General features: G+C 39.2%; 1 protein-coding gene across 1 annotated transcript in view; it reads left to right on the top strand.

Annotated features, from left to right (window-relative positions):
• The first annotated feature begins 440 nt into the window (after nt 1–440).
• The window catches only part of LOC106605411 (triple functional domain protein), a 134,886-nt gene continuing 120,715 nt past the window's right edge, over nt 441–14,611 (top strand). Inside the window, exon 1 of the mRNA XM_014201021.2 lies at nt 441–687. Coding sequence (XP_014056496.1) covers nt 618–687 — 70 coding nt within the window. The 5' untranslated portion in view covers nt 441–617. The remainder of the gene's footprint in view (nt 688–14,611) is intronic.

Here is a 14,611-nt window from a genome sequence, read left to right as displayed (position 1 = left end):
GCTAAATAGTCGAAATGTCTTGATTATTCCCAGTGTAGGAAGTGCTTTTGTGATAAATAACATTTTATTCCTAGCCTATCTCACAGCTATGTTTTCCTGTTGGCTACCATAGCCTATGAAAGGTCTATGTCTATATTCTATCATGTCTGGTGGCCAAGTGTAGCCTGGTCCCAGATCTGTTTGAGCTTTTGCCAACTCCATTGTCATTGTCAGACATGACAAATCCGTAAGGAGTTGGCAAGAGAGCAGAAACAGACTGGCACCCTGGCTACACCAAGTAGCCTTTATGATTTGGCTCCCCTTTCATCCCATTTGTGGCGCACAATGCCTCAAAATATCAGGGATATTCCAGCAGGGCCAGAGACCCCATACAAGACCTCCCCTTTATCAACGGACTTCCCCCTCTGCCTCTGTGCTCAGGCTCTGGAGCGCCGCCGATCGGTAATAAGAATTTTCATTCTCGCCAAGATGGAGGTCTCTTGCCTATTGAAGAGAGAAAAGATTGCGTGCGTTTTACAGTAGAATATAATTTCAATGGTGTTGCATTTACATTTTCTCGGAAAATCTAGAGGAAGTCAATTCTTTGGAGATTATTTTTCCATATCGGTATTCCAGCCATGAGCTCTGGAGAGGGAATAGATGAGGCTGCTAAAGATGCGGCCGACATAGCGGCGTTTTTCAAGTCGGGTAAGTGAAAGAGGGGCGAGAACCTCCCGTAGCCCACTGTATTGATAATGCCATCTACATTGTTCCCGCATAGATGGTAAACTGATCAACAAATTCAGCCATTGGTGGGTGGATGCGTTAGAGAGATACGATTATTATTCTCCTAAACAGGCTCCCTGTCATCCTCTCTGCGTTTATTCCAATATGATAACAGAGTGAACCTCACATTATAGTAAATTACGCACACTTCAATGTAAAAAAAAACATACGTGTCTTGGATGGTTTATAATCTAGAAATGAAATGTAATAAATGTATCCCTATCCCGAGATATGTGTAGAATACATCTTTCAATTATTCTGTACCCTGCGTCGTGGCCAACGAACCTTTGGCAGTGAGCTGCTTGTTAGTCAGAACCACATCCTATTGATTGTGATAGCCTATCATGTAAACAAACTGTAGCCTATGATGCCGCCCAGGTGAAGAGGCTGCACAACCTATCTGGAACATAACTGAGTTTTAGGCCAGGCCTACGTAGCCTACGGAAACATCTTTCTGTTTACTCTCATTCAATGTGTTATGGACTAACCAAGAATAGACTATCACGTTTTTCTATTGCTGTTTAGTTTATTTCGATACCCATTAGTCCATCAGGGCAATAAACGAATCCCTAAAAAAATGTATCCTTACAAAATATTCAGGTTATTAGTGTTATTTATTTTAACATATCTAATACCATTGAGTTTATCTCTGGTATACATTCTAATATTTTTTTCTCTCTAGTCAATTTAATGACCTAACATAATGTATTTTTTTTTACCCTAGTAGGCCAAACCTATTAAATCCCAGAAGTGGTCCACACCACACACTGCCATCATTTCCCCCCACATTAATTTGGGTAATCATGTAATTCTATTGGAATTAACATTTTGGAAAGTAAAGAAAAGTGCATATAGGTGCCTTGGGAACATCCTTGGACCATGGTGAGACCACCTCAGATGATTCACAGTCAGAGCAGCTGTTCGTTTGCGCTCAGCTGTTTCTGTAGCACCTGGTCTGGTGCATCTTGGTCAAGAAGTCTGTTTCCCACCATCCCCATTGATGACACACAGACACACAGACGGAAGTTTGAGTGGGACAGACAGGGTCAAGCTGAAGTGAAGAAGGGACTGAGTCTTTTGGAAAGATGAGTGATATAGCCTAATGATTTATATAATACATTCTATTCTATTCTTTAGTGTTTGCATGTTACATAGCATTGACTTGAGCTTTTAGGTCACTGGAGACTGAGGTAAAGGAAGTTAAGAAAGAGCTGTCTAAAGACAATGTTAGGAATTGGGTTTGGCGAAGGAATGTCCCAACATTAATGGAGTCAAGGGACCTCGAACTATAGGCTGATGGTCATATCTAACAAGGAAGAAATATATACATCGGCCTATGTTCCTTTCTTCCATAGTTACCACAAATATTTCCTCTCAGTGTCTCTTTAAGACAGCTTGGAATGCTATAATGGATTGTATTATATTGTTGCAGTCCACCGTTGGTATGTGGCCAGTGTTTTCTGCTGTAGCTGCTATAGACCATGTTTTGGGAGTTAACAATAACTACATGAACCTGAATGATGTGCATGAACAACATTTGCCTATAAATGGTCTCGGTCTAGATGCTTTGAGGTTTAAGTAGCCCATTTTTACTATTATTGTTAACTGTAAGGACTCAGCTTAGCTTGCTGTATCGGGTAATTAGGTTGTATTTTGTGCAGTGTTCAAGCTAGTAAATGTTTTGCATGGTGATGCATGTAGACTTTCAAATTTCACACATATTGTGTAGGTGCTAAAACTGTGACAGCTAGTCATGACGGTGTAAGAGAGAGGCCAGTGAAACACAGCACAAACAACATGACCCATAACTGTGTCCAAGCATACGATAGATAGGAGCAAGGAATATGTTGGCTGAGTCCCAAAAGGCACCCTATTCCATATAGTCCACTACTTTTGACCAGAACCCTATGCCTTTGTGGTACTATTTAAGGAATAGGGAATATGTTCGCTATAATAGGGTGCCATTTGGGATGCAACCATGGATATGTTGTTTGGCCTGTCAGTATCCTACAACACCATTCATCCTGAAGCCACAGTGAAAGGACAGAAAAGGCCATTCCACTTTCTGTAACCTCTCCGGCAGGCTTCCTAATTGCTGCTGGCTTGTTGAGCATTGAAATCTTGGCACAAAGTTGCTCTTTCTTGTTGCACTGAAACAGATTTCTTTAGTTTGGGGAGCTCTGGGTGCACCCACTGTGATGCCCTAGTTTGTCTTGAGTAGGACTTCGGTTGTGTCCCAAATGGCACCCTATTCCCTATATAGCGCACTAGTTTGGACCAGGGTAGGAATAGCGTGCCTTTTTTGACTCATATGGCTGTACTAAACGGCCTGGCTGAAGTTGTTATATGTCATTTAAGAAAAGACTGGGCTAATTTTAGTATTCGCCCTTTGAAGAGTATCTAACGCGATGATATACTAGACAGTCTGTATTGGAAGACGATACGCATAACATAAGTCATAGCTCGATAATTTAGGGAATTCAACTATCAAAACAGCATGCTTTTCAGTTTATGGAGACATATTTCTGTTTGGAGTTGCTGTGGTAGTCATGGAGATGTTGTGCTAGTCATAGTCGTCTATTACTCCTTGTCATTATTTGGTGATGAGTTAGACAGATGGACGTTATTCTGTCATTCCCACAGACATTGTATAGATCCCACATTGTATACTGAGTCATCCTCTTGTGAGCTAATCAGTGAGATTGTCATAACTTTGAGCCTGACGATGAGGCTCATTACAGCAGCTCAGTAGCATGCCTATGATGTCAGCCCACACAAAGCTTTAGGTCTTTGTCCCAAGGAATTCAAAACTATTACACTGTAAGCTTATATTCACTTTACACTGAGTGTACAAAACATTAGGAACACCTGATCATAGACTGACATAGACTGACCAGGTGAATCCAGGTGGAATCTATAATCCCTTATTTATGTCACTTGTTAAATCCACTTCAATCAGTGTAGATAAAAGTGAGGAGACAGGTTGAAGATGGATTTTTAAGCCTTCGAGACAATTGAGACATTGATTGGGTATGTGTGCCATTCAGCCGGTGAACGGGAAAGACAAAGGATTGAAGTGCCTTTGAACGGTGTATGGTAGTAGGTGCCAGGCGCACCGCTTGAGTGTCAAGTACTGCAAAGCTGCTGGGTTTTTCACACTCAACAGTTTCCCGTGTGTATCAAGAATGGTCCACCTCCCAAAGGACATCCAGTCAATTTTACACAACTGTGGGAAAAGTTGTAGTCAACATGGACCAGCATCCATGTGGGAACACTTTCAACACCTTGTAGAGTCCATGCCCCGACGAATTCAGTCTGTTCTGAGGGCAGAAGGGAGGGGTGCAACTCAATATTAGGAAGGTGTTCCTAATGTTTTATACACTCAGTGTATATTAACACTATATATTAACTATTTACCTAGTTATTACATTGACACCAAGTGTAGTATACAGAGCTTTAGGAAGGCATAAGGTTGTCTTGGCCTGTTTGATGTGAGTTGACTCTTAGAGGGATCATCCTGTCCGTCACTGTACAGTAAGCTGTTGTAATGCAGAGCTGCTCGCTGGCTATTCATAGTGTACTGTGGCATTGCCCATTAGCTTTTAATGACCCAAATCAGGAGGTCATTTTCAGTGGCTTTTTAAGGATAACAGACTGAATGAATTGTGTAATTGAATTATGCTTATTTTTCTTGTTTTTTAGGAACAAGACGAAAAATGTATGAGGTATAACTAACTTTTATGACACAGCATCATGGCATACTTACAAATGAGTACGCTGTAGCTCAATCAGGCACCACTGAGTTCTGATTTACAAGGTAATAATATACTAGTCATCCATCATACCACCAGTGGTATAATGAGACCTATGGTTCCAACAAAGATATAGTGTTTACTATGTCAAAGTACCTTCTATTTTTGTCCTGTATCAAATACCGTAGTCAGGCGCCATTTTCCACCACATAGCTGCCTTGCTTTGCCCATTTACCATATTACACAGTGGGGTTGTTCTTGTGAGAGGACGGCCGTTACATTGGCAACGGTATAAATCAGGATATTTTCTGTGTACATGATTGTTCCAGTATCCAGCTCAGAGCTGGCTGAGGTTTACCAATTACTTTCATTTGATTGGATCTTTGGAAAAGCCCCTTTACTAATGCCTTATGTCCCCATTCCATTTAAACATTACTTGCTTTCTAGCGGTGATATTATACCATAGAAAGGTCACAGTTATCATCTATTTACCATCAACTGTTGGACATGAAAATTCAAAATGTCTTTGTCCGCTTAGGAATGAAAAAGTTGATTATGACTAGGCCTAATTAGACTGGCCTGTAATGGCCAGTAATGTGAGCCAAATTGTTGTAATGCATGTGATCCAGCGTTATCACCCAGTGTGATCATGCTTATCGAAGTGGAAACCTAAGTGTTATGTAATAAAATGTCTACTGGTGGCACAAAATCAAAGGTCTGACTGCACGGAGATGCTTGGGAATGTGGGTGTTTCAGGGGAAGTGGGTATATCTGACCTCTGTCATCTAGGACGTGACAATGGTTAATCAAATCTCCCCATTTCTGACAATTTTTTTGCGCAGTTTTGCAGGCCTTCTCATACAGCTGCAACTGTATATGCATTCATAAATCAAGACCTTTCTTGAGTTGGGCTCTGGGATGGTGCAACTGTTCTGAGTCTGAGTCTATGGTTGTTGTGGGGGAAAGGGGTTGAGTGTGTATGAGTGTGTATGAGTGTGTGGGTGTGTGGGTGTGTGTGTATCCCACAACTGTTGCGAGGGAGTAAAAGAAAAGATGTTAGGGACAATATAGGATGATTCACAATAATTGTTTGCTAATATAATAATTGCTTGCCATAATGTAATTTTTGTAATGGCGAGACTGGTGAGAGGTAAATGACTAAAATGTAGGTAAAAATCCTTTGCATAAATTGCCTAAATTACTACAATTATTAATAGCTAATTATGGAAAATAAGATAAACAGGATTTTTAAAGTATATATATATATATATATATATATATATATTTTAATGGCTATATATAATACAAATCGAGGAGAGGGGTATGGAAATGCATTGGGTAGTTGATCTGCTTCTCTTCTGTGGGTGGCACTGTGTGTCCTTTTCGAAGGATGGGTCCCGGTGTCTCCAGGGCTATGGGATCCGGGGGGTCGGGGGTGGTCTGCCGTGCATTGGGATGACAACCCAACTCGGGATGAGGAGGGCTTTTAGCAGGTGGAGACCAATTGGTGGTTTACTTAGTAGCAATGCAAATATCATGGTACAGCTATATAGACACTCAATCATCATGTTTCTTTTTTTTTCTTTACCCCCCTTTTTTCTCCCCAATTTCGTGGTATCTCATTGGTAGTAGTTACAGTCTTATCTCATCGCTGTAACTCCCGTACGGACTCGGGAGAGGCGAAGGTCGAGAGCCATGCGTCCTCCGAAACACAACCCAACCAAGCTGCACTGCTTCTTGACACAATGTCCATCCAACCTGGAAGCCAGCCGCACCAATGTGTCGGAGAAAACACCGTACACCTGGCGACCTGGTCAGCGTGCACTGCGCCCGGCCGCCACAGGAGTCGCTAGTGCGCGATGAGACATATCTCTGCCGGCCAAACCCTCCCTAACCCGGGCGACGCTGGGCCAATTGTGCGCCACCCCATGAGCCTCCCGGTCGCGGCCGGCTGCGACAGAGCCTGGACTTGAACCCAATCTCTGGTGGCACAGCTAGCACTGCCTTAGACCACTGCGCCACCCGGGAGGCCCATGTTTCTTTTTAATGGTACGTTTACAAACATATATTCTGATAAATAGAATTGAAACTTGTGTCTCATTATGTGGTGAAATAAGTATAGCCAGTTATAATTGTAATGGCTTAGCAGATAATAAGACGATCAGTATTTACCTGGCTAAAAGAGAAGGAATATAATATCTATTGTTTACAGGAAACTCATTCAACAATTTTAGATGAAGTTTTGTGGAAAAAGGCCTGGGGGGGACGAAATATATTTCTACCATGGGCAAAGAAATTCAAAAGGGGTGATGAAATTAATTAACAGTAATTTTGATCCAAATGTGCAAATTGTCCAAACACATCATCAAGGTAGAAGGATTATTTTAAATATGTTATTGGACATTAAACAGATATGGCATATTAACCTATACGGTCCAAATAATGATGATCCAAGCTTCTTTGAAAATATATGTAAGAATTTATCAACTCTATAAGCAACACTAGACTCTTTATTTTTGTGGGGGATTTTAATACGGTTTTAAAAAACCTCTATGGACCGTAAAGGAAATCACACTACAAACTATCACCCTCAGGCACTTAAGGAAATCATGAATGTAATGGATATATTGGAATTAGTGGATATATGGAGACTTAAATACCCTGACCTAGTGAGATATACATGGCGGAGGCTTAATCAAGCTAGTCGTCTTGATTACTTTTTTATGTAATTCTCTCTGGCACCAAAAGTTTAAAAAAGTGTTGATAGGGGACAGAATGCAGTCAGATCATCACATAATTGCTATATACATTACTCTTACAGAATTTCCACGTGGGTGAGGATATTGGAAATTTAATCAAAGCCTACTGGATGATAATTTGTTTATATAGTGCCTTGCAAAATTATTCACCCCCTTGGCGTTTTTCCTATTTTGTTGCATTACAACCTGTCATTTAAATTGATTTTTATTTGGATTTCTTGTAATGGACATACACAAAATAGTCAAAATTGGAAACATTTAAATGTCTTGGAATGGCCTAGTCAAAGCCCAGACCTCAATCCAATTGAGAATCTGTGGTATGACTTAAAGATTGCTGTACACCAGCAGAACCCATCCAATTTGAAGGAGCAGGAGCAGTTTTGCCTTGAAGAATGGGCAAAAATCCCAGTGGCTAGATGTGCCAAGCTTATAGAGACATACCCCAAGAGACTTGCAGCTGTAATTGCTGCAAAAGGTGGCGCTGCAAAGTATTGACTTTGGGGGGGGTGAATAGTTATGCATGCTCAAGTTTTTGTCTTATTTCTTGTTTTGCATCTTCAAAGTGGTAGGCATGTTGTGTAAATCAAATGATACAAACCCCCCAAAAATCAATTTTAATTCCAGGTTGTAAGGCAACAAAATAGAAAAAATGCCAATTGGGGGAGAATACTTTCGCAAGACACTGAAACTAGGACCGAAGAATTTATGACTTTTTCCGACATAACATTGGTACAGCAGATCCCCTTATTGTATGGGATACTTTTAAATGTGCCTTTAGAGGCCATGCAATTCAGTACTCATCTATAAAACAAAAGCAATTTAGATCAAAAGAGTCTATATTAGCAACGGAAATTGAAGGACTAACAGTACAGTTCGATAGCAATAAAAACTGTATCATAGACGCACAGAATAAGTTAGAGGAAAAACAAAAAGAAATGGAGGAACTTATTCAAGAAAGATCCAGTGTAATATTATAAAAATAAAGCGAACTGGATGGCATATGGGGAAAAATGCATCAAATTATTTTTCAATCTTCAACATAGAAGTGCTACAAAAAAAATGTATTGAAACTTGTTACAAATGGAGTCACACATGATTCACCAAATTATATTTTGAAAGAGGAAGTAAAGTACTTTAAAAATATGTTTTTGTTTCAGTCTCCTCCAGCTCCACAAACTAAAGCTAATTGTATGGATTTTTTTCCCTATTAATAATGTAAAATTAACATCTGTACAGAAAGACTCATGTGAAGGCCAAATTACAGAGGAGGAACTTCTTGATACAATTAAAGCCTTTAAGGCTGGGAAAACTCCAGGGCTGGATGGCATACCAGTGGAAGTATACAAAACATTTGTTGATATACTCAGAGGAGCATTATTAGCATGTTTGAACCACTCCTATGTAAACAGTAGATTATCGGACATGCAACAAGAAGGTCTGATTTCATTATTACTGAAACAGGATCTAAGTGGTATATATAAAAATCCAGTCCATTTAAAAAATTGGAGGCCTCTTCAGTGTTGTGATGCAAATATTCTAGCTAAATGCTTGGCACATAGATTTAAAAAGGTATTGTCAGATATTATTCATCCTAATCATACACCTTTTTTACATGGACGATACATTGAAGATAATATAAGACAAGTACTGGAAACAATAGAATACTATGAAATATCGGGGAAACCAGACCTGGTTTTCATAGCTGATTTTGAAAAGGCTTTTGATAAAGTACGAATTAAGTTTATATATAAATGACTAGAATATTTCAATTTTTGAGAATCTCTTATAAAATGGGTTAAAGTTATGTATAGTAACCCTAGGTGTAAAATAGTAAATAATGTCTACATCTCAGAAAGTTTTAAACTGTCAAGAGGAGTAAAACAAGGTTGTCCACTATCGGGCATATCTATTTATTAGTGCCATCGAAATGTTAGCTGATAAAATTAGATCCAACAATAATATTAAGGGTTTAGAATTCCATGGCTTAAAAACAAAGGTGTCATTATATGCTGATGATTCCTTTTTTTCTGTTGAAACCACAATTAGAGGATCTAGATACTTTTGCTAACCTCCCTGGATTAAAACCAAATTATGATGAGTGTACTATATTATGTATTGGATCACTAAAAAATGCAACTTTTACATTACCGTGTAGTTTACCAATACAATGGTCTGACAGGGATGTGGACATACTCAGTATACAAATCCCGAAAGAAAGATATTATCTCACTCCAATACATTTTTATAGAAATTTAGCAAAAATAGATAAGATGTTGCTACCATGGAAAGGAAAATACCTGTCTATTTGTGGAAAAATCACCCTGATTAACTCTTTAGTCATATCATAGTTTACCTATTTGATTATTGTTTTGCCTACAGCTAGTGACCTGATTTTTAAATTATATGAACAAAAAATATTCAATTTGATTCTGAATGGCAAGCCAGACAAAATTAAAAGGGCCTATTTATATAACGAATATGAATTCGGAGGGCAGAAATTATTAAAAATTAAAGCATTAGACTTCTCACTAAAGGCATAATTCATACAAAAGTTATACTTAAATCCGAAATGATTCTCTTGCAAATTAGTAAGAATGTCTCACCCCATGTTCAAGAATGGCCTTTTCCCTTTATTCAGATACACCTGCTCACTTTCGGTTATTTGAAAACGAAATCATCCCCAACATATCTTTATTTTTTAAATAAGCCTTAGAAAGTTGGTTGCAATTTCAGTTTAATCCACCTGAAACAAATAATACAAATAATAACAGAACAAATAATACAACAAACATTGTGGTTAAACTCAAATATACAAATTTATTAAAAAAGCTTATTTTTTGATAAAATGTTTAAAAAAGGTATAATTTTTGTAAATGATATCATAAATAGGACTGGTGGAGTTATGTCACACATGCAGCTAACACAGACATATGGAAATGTCTGCTCTACCCAAAATTACAACCAACTAATTGCAGCAATAACACAAAAATGGCAAGTAGAAGGAGGATAATGTAAGAAACTTGTCTGTTGGCCCTGCATTAAAGACCAGAAATGGTTAAAAAAATTGTGATAAATAAAAAGATATACCAATTTAATTTACAGACCCAAAAAATGACAGCTGTGCCATATAAATTGCTAAATAGTTGGGAAGAGTTTTTCGATGTACTGATTCCATGGCACATGGTTTATTAATTGACACGCAAAACAATAGCGGATTCAAAACTTCACATTTTTCATTTTATTTTAGCAAAAATGTTTATTTTTAATTTACAATCTTTAGACGCTATAAGAACAGAAAGGTTCAGTACTTTTGTGAAGCATCACAGCACAGTTGAAAAATATATGGCAAATAGAAATCCAAAATGGATGGTGTTAAGAGATAGATGGGAGGGGTTGAATGGAGCTGAAGGATGGGACTAATAACAACAAGATAACCAATATAAAACATATGGGGTCTGTAAAATGTATATGGGTTCAGACATTTTTTTAAATAGCACAGTTACAAATAGAAATCAAACTGGATGGACATTAGAAATAGAGGACAGACTAAAAACAAACAAAATATAACTGTAAAATAGATTGTGTCTGTAAAATGTGTATAATATGTATAAACTGAAGGTAGAAGCCTAACTGTTATTGTTTATTAGTTTTCTCCAATTGGGGGAGGGGTGGTAGGGTTTGCGGGGAATAATAAAGGTATATTCAAAAAAAAAAAGTGTGTATGTATGTAAAAACTTTTTTTTTTTAATGTCCCCATTCCATTTAAACATTACTTGCTTTCTAGTGGTAATATTATGCAATATAAAGGTCACAGTTATCATCTATTTACCATCAACTGTTGGACAAGAAAATTCAAAATGTCTTTGTCCGTTTTGGAATGAAAAATGAGATTATGACCTGGCCTAATTAGACTGGCCTGTAATGGCCAGTAATGTGAGCAAAATTGTTGTACTGCCTGTGATCCAGCGTTATCACCCAGTGTGATCATGCTTATCGAAGTGGAAACCTAAGTGTTATGTAATAAAATGTCTACTGGCTGCTGCTGAGGAACAGACTTGACCCAACTAAAGTCTTCTTAGCTGTGTCATAATAATGGTGTAGTGTAGTAGGGACCAGATGCTCCAGAATCAATTCACATCATGAGAGAGGGAGAGGGGGAGAGAGAGAGAAGGGGAGAGAGAGAGAGAGAGAGAGAGAGAGAGAGAGAGAGAGAGAGAGAGAGAGAGAGAGAGAGAGAGGGAGCGAGAGAAAAAGAGCGAACGACAGGAAGGACAGAAAAAACACCTCTGCAAATGATAGAGTAGTAAAGGCTAAAGTCAGGGTGGAGTAGGCCATGGCTTGCTTTTATACATATTCTACAGTCAGAAAGAATTCTCTTGCGTTCTATCGCAAAGTAATTGGCAGTTGTTCTAGTGGAGTAGAAGCAATCAGCCCAGAGTGGCATTGCACCATGAAACGGCCTCAGCCCAGCCGCCATCATGCCATCCTCCTCATAATTGGAAAAAGAAGAGCTTTTGACTGGAGCTGTTCTGTTTTTCCCAGACTCACTTTGGTGGTTTGGTTTCCCTCTTCCTCTCCTCAGCGAGTCCACTGTATGCTCACAATGGAGAGCAGATGTTTTAGTGCTTCTTGACTGTTATGGATTTGTTTATTGTAGAGCTGTTTATAAAGCAGCCTGCTGAGTGTCATTTATGAGATCCATGGCATTTATAGTATAGATTAGTTAGAGATGCTAGGCTTTTCACTGACCCACAGAACTAGATAAGGCCACATCTCACTCAAAGCAGCAATCGATGCACAATTCTGTAGTATAGATCATGAACTGTAGGCCTATGCGAGTTGTGTGGAAGAAATCTAAAGAAAATCGTTAAAACTGCATGTGTGATCAGAAGAATAGCAAAGTATTTACCGGGAAAGATTCTTAAGCAAACAACCGAAGCATGAATTGAGAGTCAGGTGAACTACTGTTCTGGGGTCTGGGGAAATTCATCAGAAAGTGAGATTAGGAGGATGCAGATTGCACAGAACAAAGCAACAACGATTGTTTTATGGTGGAGATATGATACTTCTCTTGTAGTCATGTACAATGGTCTTGGGTGGTCATCGATCAAACAAGATAATTGAAAAACACATGCTTATTTTATTTTACAAAGTACACCACTTAAAACGGCCGAACACATACATAACAGTATTCAGTTGGTAAGAGACAGACATTCAGTCATTACAAGAAACAGATTGTCCCCCATCGATGTCTTATCTCGGCAGAGAAGTGAAATAGGCAAAATAACATTTCGATTCAGAGTAATAAAGAAATGTAATCATTTGTCTAGCAAACCAGAAACCTTTCAATTTATAAATTCATACAATACTTAGAACCACTTAAATATAATAAATTGCAAGGTTGTGCATGACTATGGTAGATGAACAAACCAATCTATCTTTTCAGACTGTTAGATTATTTATCTGGTCAATATGGCAGTGTATTATGTCTGTTGTTTATAACAGTGTGTTAAATGTGATTGTATTGTAAATTGTATTTTAATGTTTAAGGACTCTTGGAAGATTAGTCCAAATGAGGATTAAAATAGATCCTAATTAAATTAAATAAAACACTAATGCTTGCAGAGCTTAAAGTCATTGCTTACAGGGTAAGGAAACCAATATGTAATTTGGGTGAACTATCCCTTTAATAACATTAATTTCCCATTTAAATAGTCCCGATTTGCATACAGATAACCGTCAATGTCAATAAGTAGGAATTGAGAATGCAGAGTGAAGTCGATAACTAGCCTAAGGGATGGCTTAATTCAGTCAGGAATATAGAGGTATCAATCACAGCAGCCTCAGCCTGCCACCCACGTTGCCTGGGGGCCAGGAAGGAAGGAAAGAAAAGGGATTGTGGGCCATGAAGAAGAAGAGTGGCGGTGGGCTGAGCCTGCCTGTGTGTCTCCTTGAAATCCCTCATCTGATAAGAGAGGATTTCCTATCCATCAGAAAACCTCAGCCACCCACACCCTACCAGACACACACAGCCAGCAGCCCCCTCATTCCCAGCAGTAAGGCGGCGTCTGGAATCAGGGCATCTCATCTCAGAACCCTGGCCTCCTAGGTGTCTGTCTGCCGGCCTGCCTTCCTGTCTGTGTCCCTCTCAGAGACTAGCTGTTATATCAAACAGAGCAGCAGGGTTTTATGTGTTTCTGAGCTTATGTATTAACACCCCTCTTCTCTCTGATGGTAATAATAAACTCAGACGCACACACACACACGAGCGCATTTGATCCTTCCCGTCGTTCATGCAGGACGGCATATTAAAAATCATATACTATTAAAAGCCTTTATGTTTTGAGAACATGCCTTTCCTCTTTTTAATGAGGTTGCGGCACACACACGCACACACACGCACACGTACACACACACACACACAGACACACACACACACACACACACACACACACACACACACACACACACACACACACACACACACACACACAACACACACAGACAGGGCTCAGTTTGGGAATCAAAGCAGCATGGCTCATAGTGGGATTGAGCTAGGGGATGTTTGGTGTGGTGTGGTTGCAGCTGTGTGCCCTCCCTGTGCTTGTCTCCAGGGAACAGCTGTGCACAGCTTGTCAAACAGGAACTCCACACGGAGCGAAACATCCTCTCCCCTTTGAAGACACTAACATGTTTAGATCCTCCTCGTGCTGCACTCTGCCAGTGGTCGCCTGGTTTAAATAGATCATGCACCGCTGCTCAGATTTGTATAAAAACAAGCAAACTAAACTAAAATCCACATAATACAATATTGTCTATCTCATTCACCCCGTTCAAGTTGGTGTTTGTTTGTATGAGAGACATCGTTTTAGTCCACTTTTAGATGTCATACCCTGGATAGTTAGACATGTAACTGACTGTAACTCATAGCCATTTCCATGTTAGAAAACCCCTAGGTGAATAGGCAAGAGTAGGATACCAGAGATACAATGTAGGATGCCAGTTACAAAACCTAAGGCTTCGTCTTACAGCAGAGGACCCTCCAGTCTATATTTACATTACAATTTTTACATTTCAGTCATTTAGCCGACGCTCTTATCCTGAGTGACTTACAGTTAGTGCATTCACCTGAAGATAGCTAGGTGAGACAACCACATTATCACAGTAAGTACATTTAATAAATAAGTGTTAGTTCAAGAAAGGCAAGTTTTTTGGGGGGTGGATGGGGGAGGTTTCAATCGGATCATCATCATGTGAATTCCCCGTCACATGTCTTCGAGACACTTTGATTGTGACCTTAGTATAGCCTAACATCAAATCCACAACGCCGTTAAC

The sequence above is a fragment of the Salmo salar genome, chromosome ssa05 (assembly GCF_905237065.1).
Source record: "Salmo salar chromosome ssa05, Ssal_v3.1, whole genome shotgun sequence".
NCBI classification, from domain to species: domain Eukaryota; kingdom Metazoa; phylum Chordata; class Actinopteri; order Salmoniformes; family Salmonidae; genus Salmo; species Salmo salar.
This window is presented reverse-complemented; position numbering and strand designations above follow the sequence as displayed.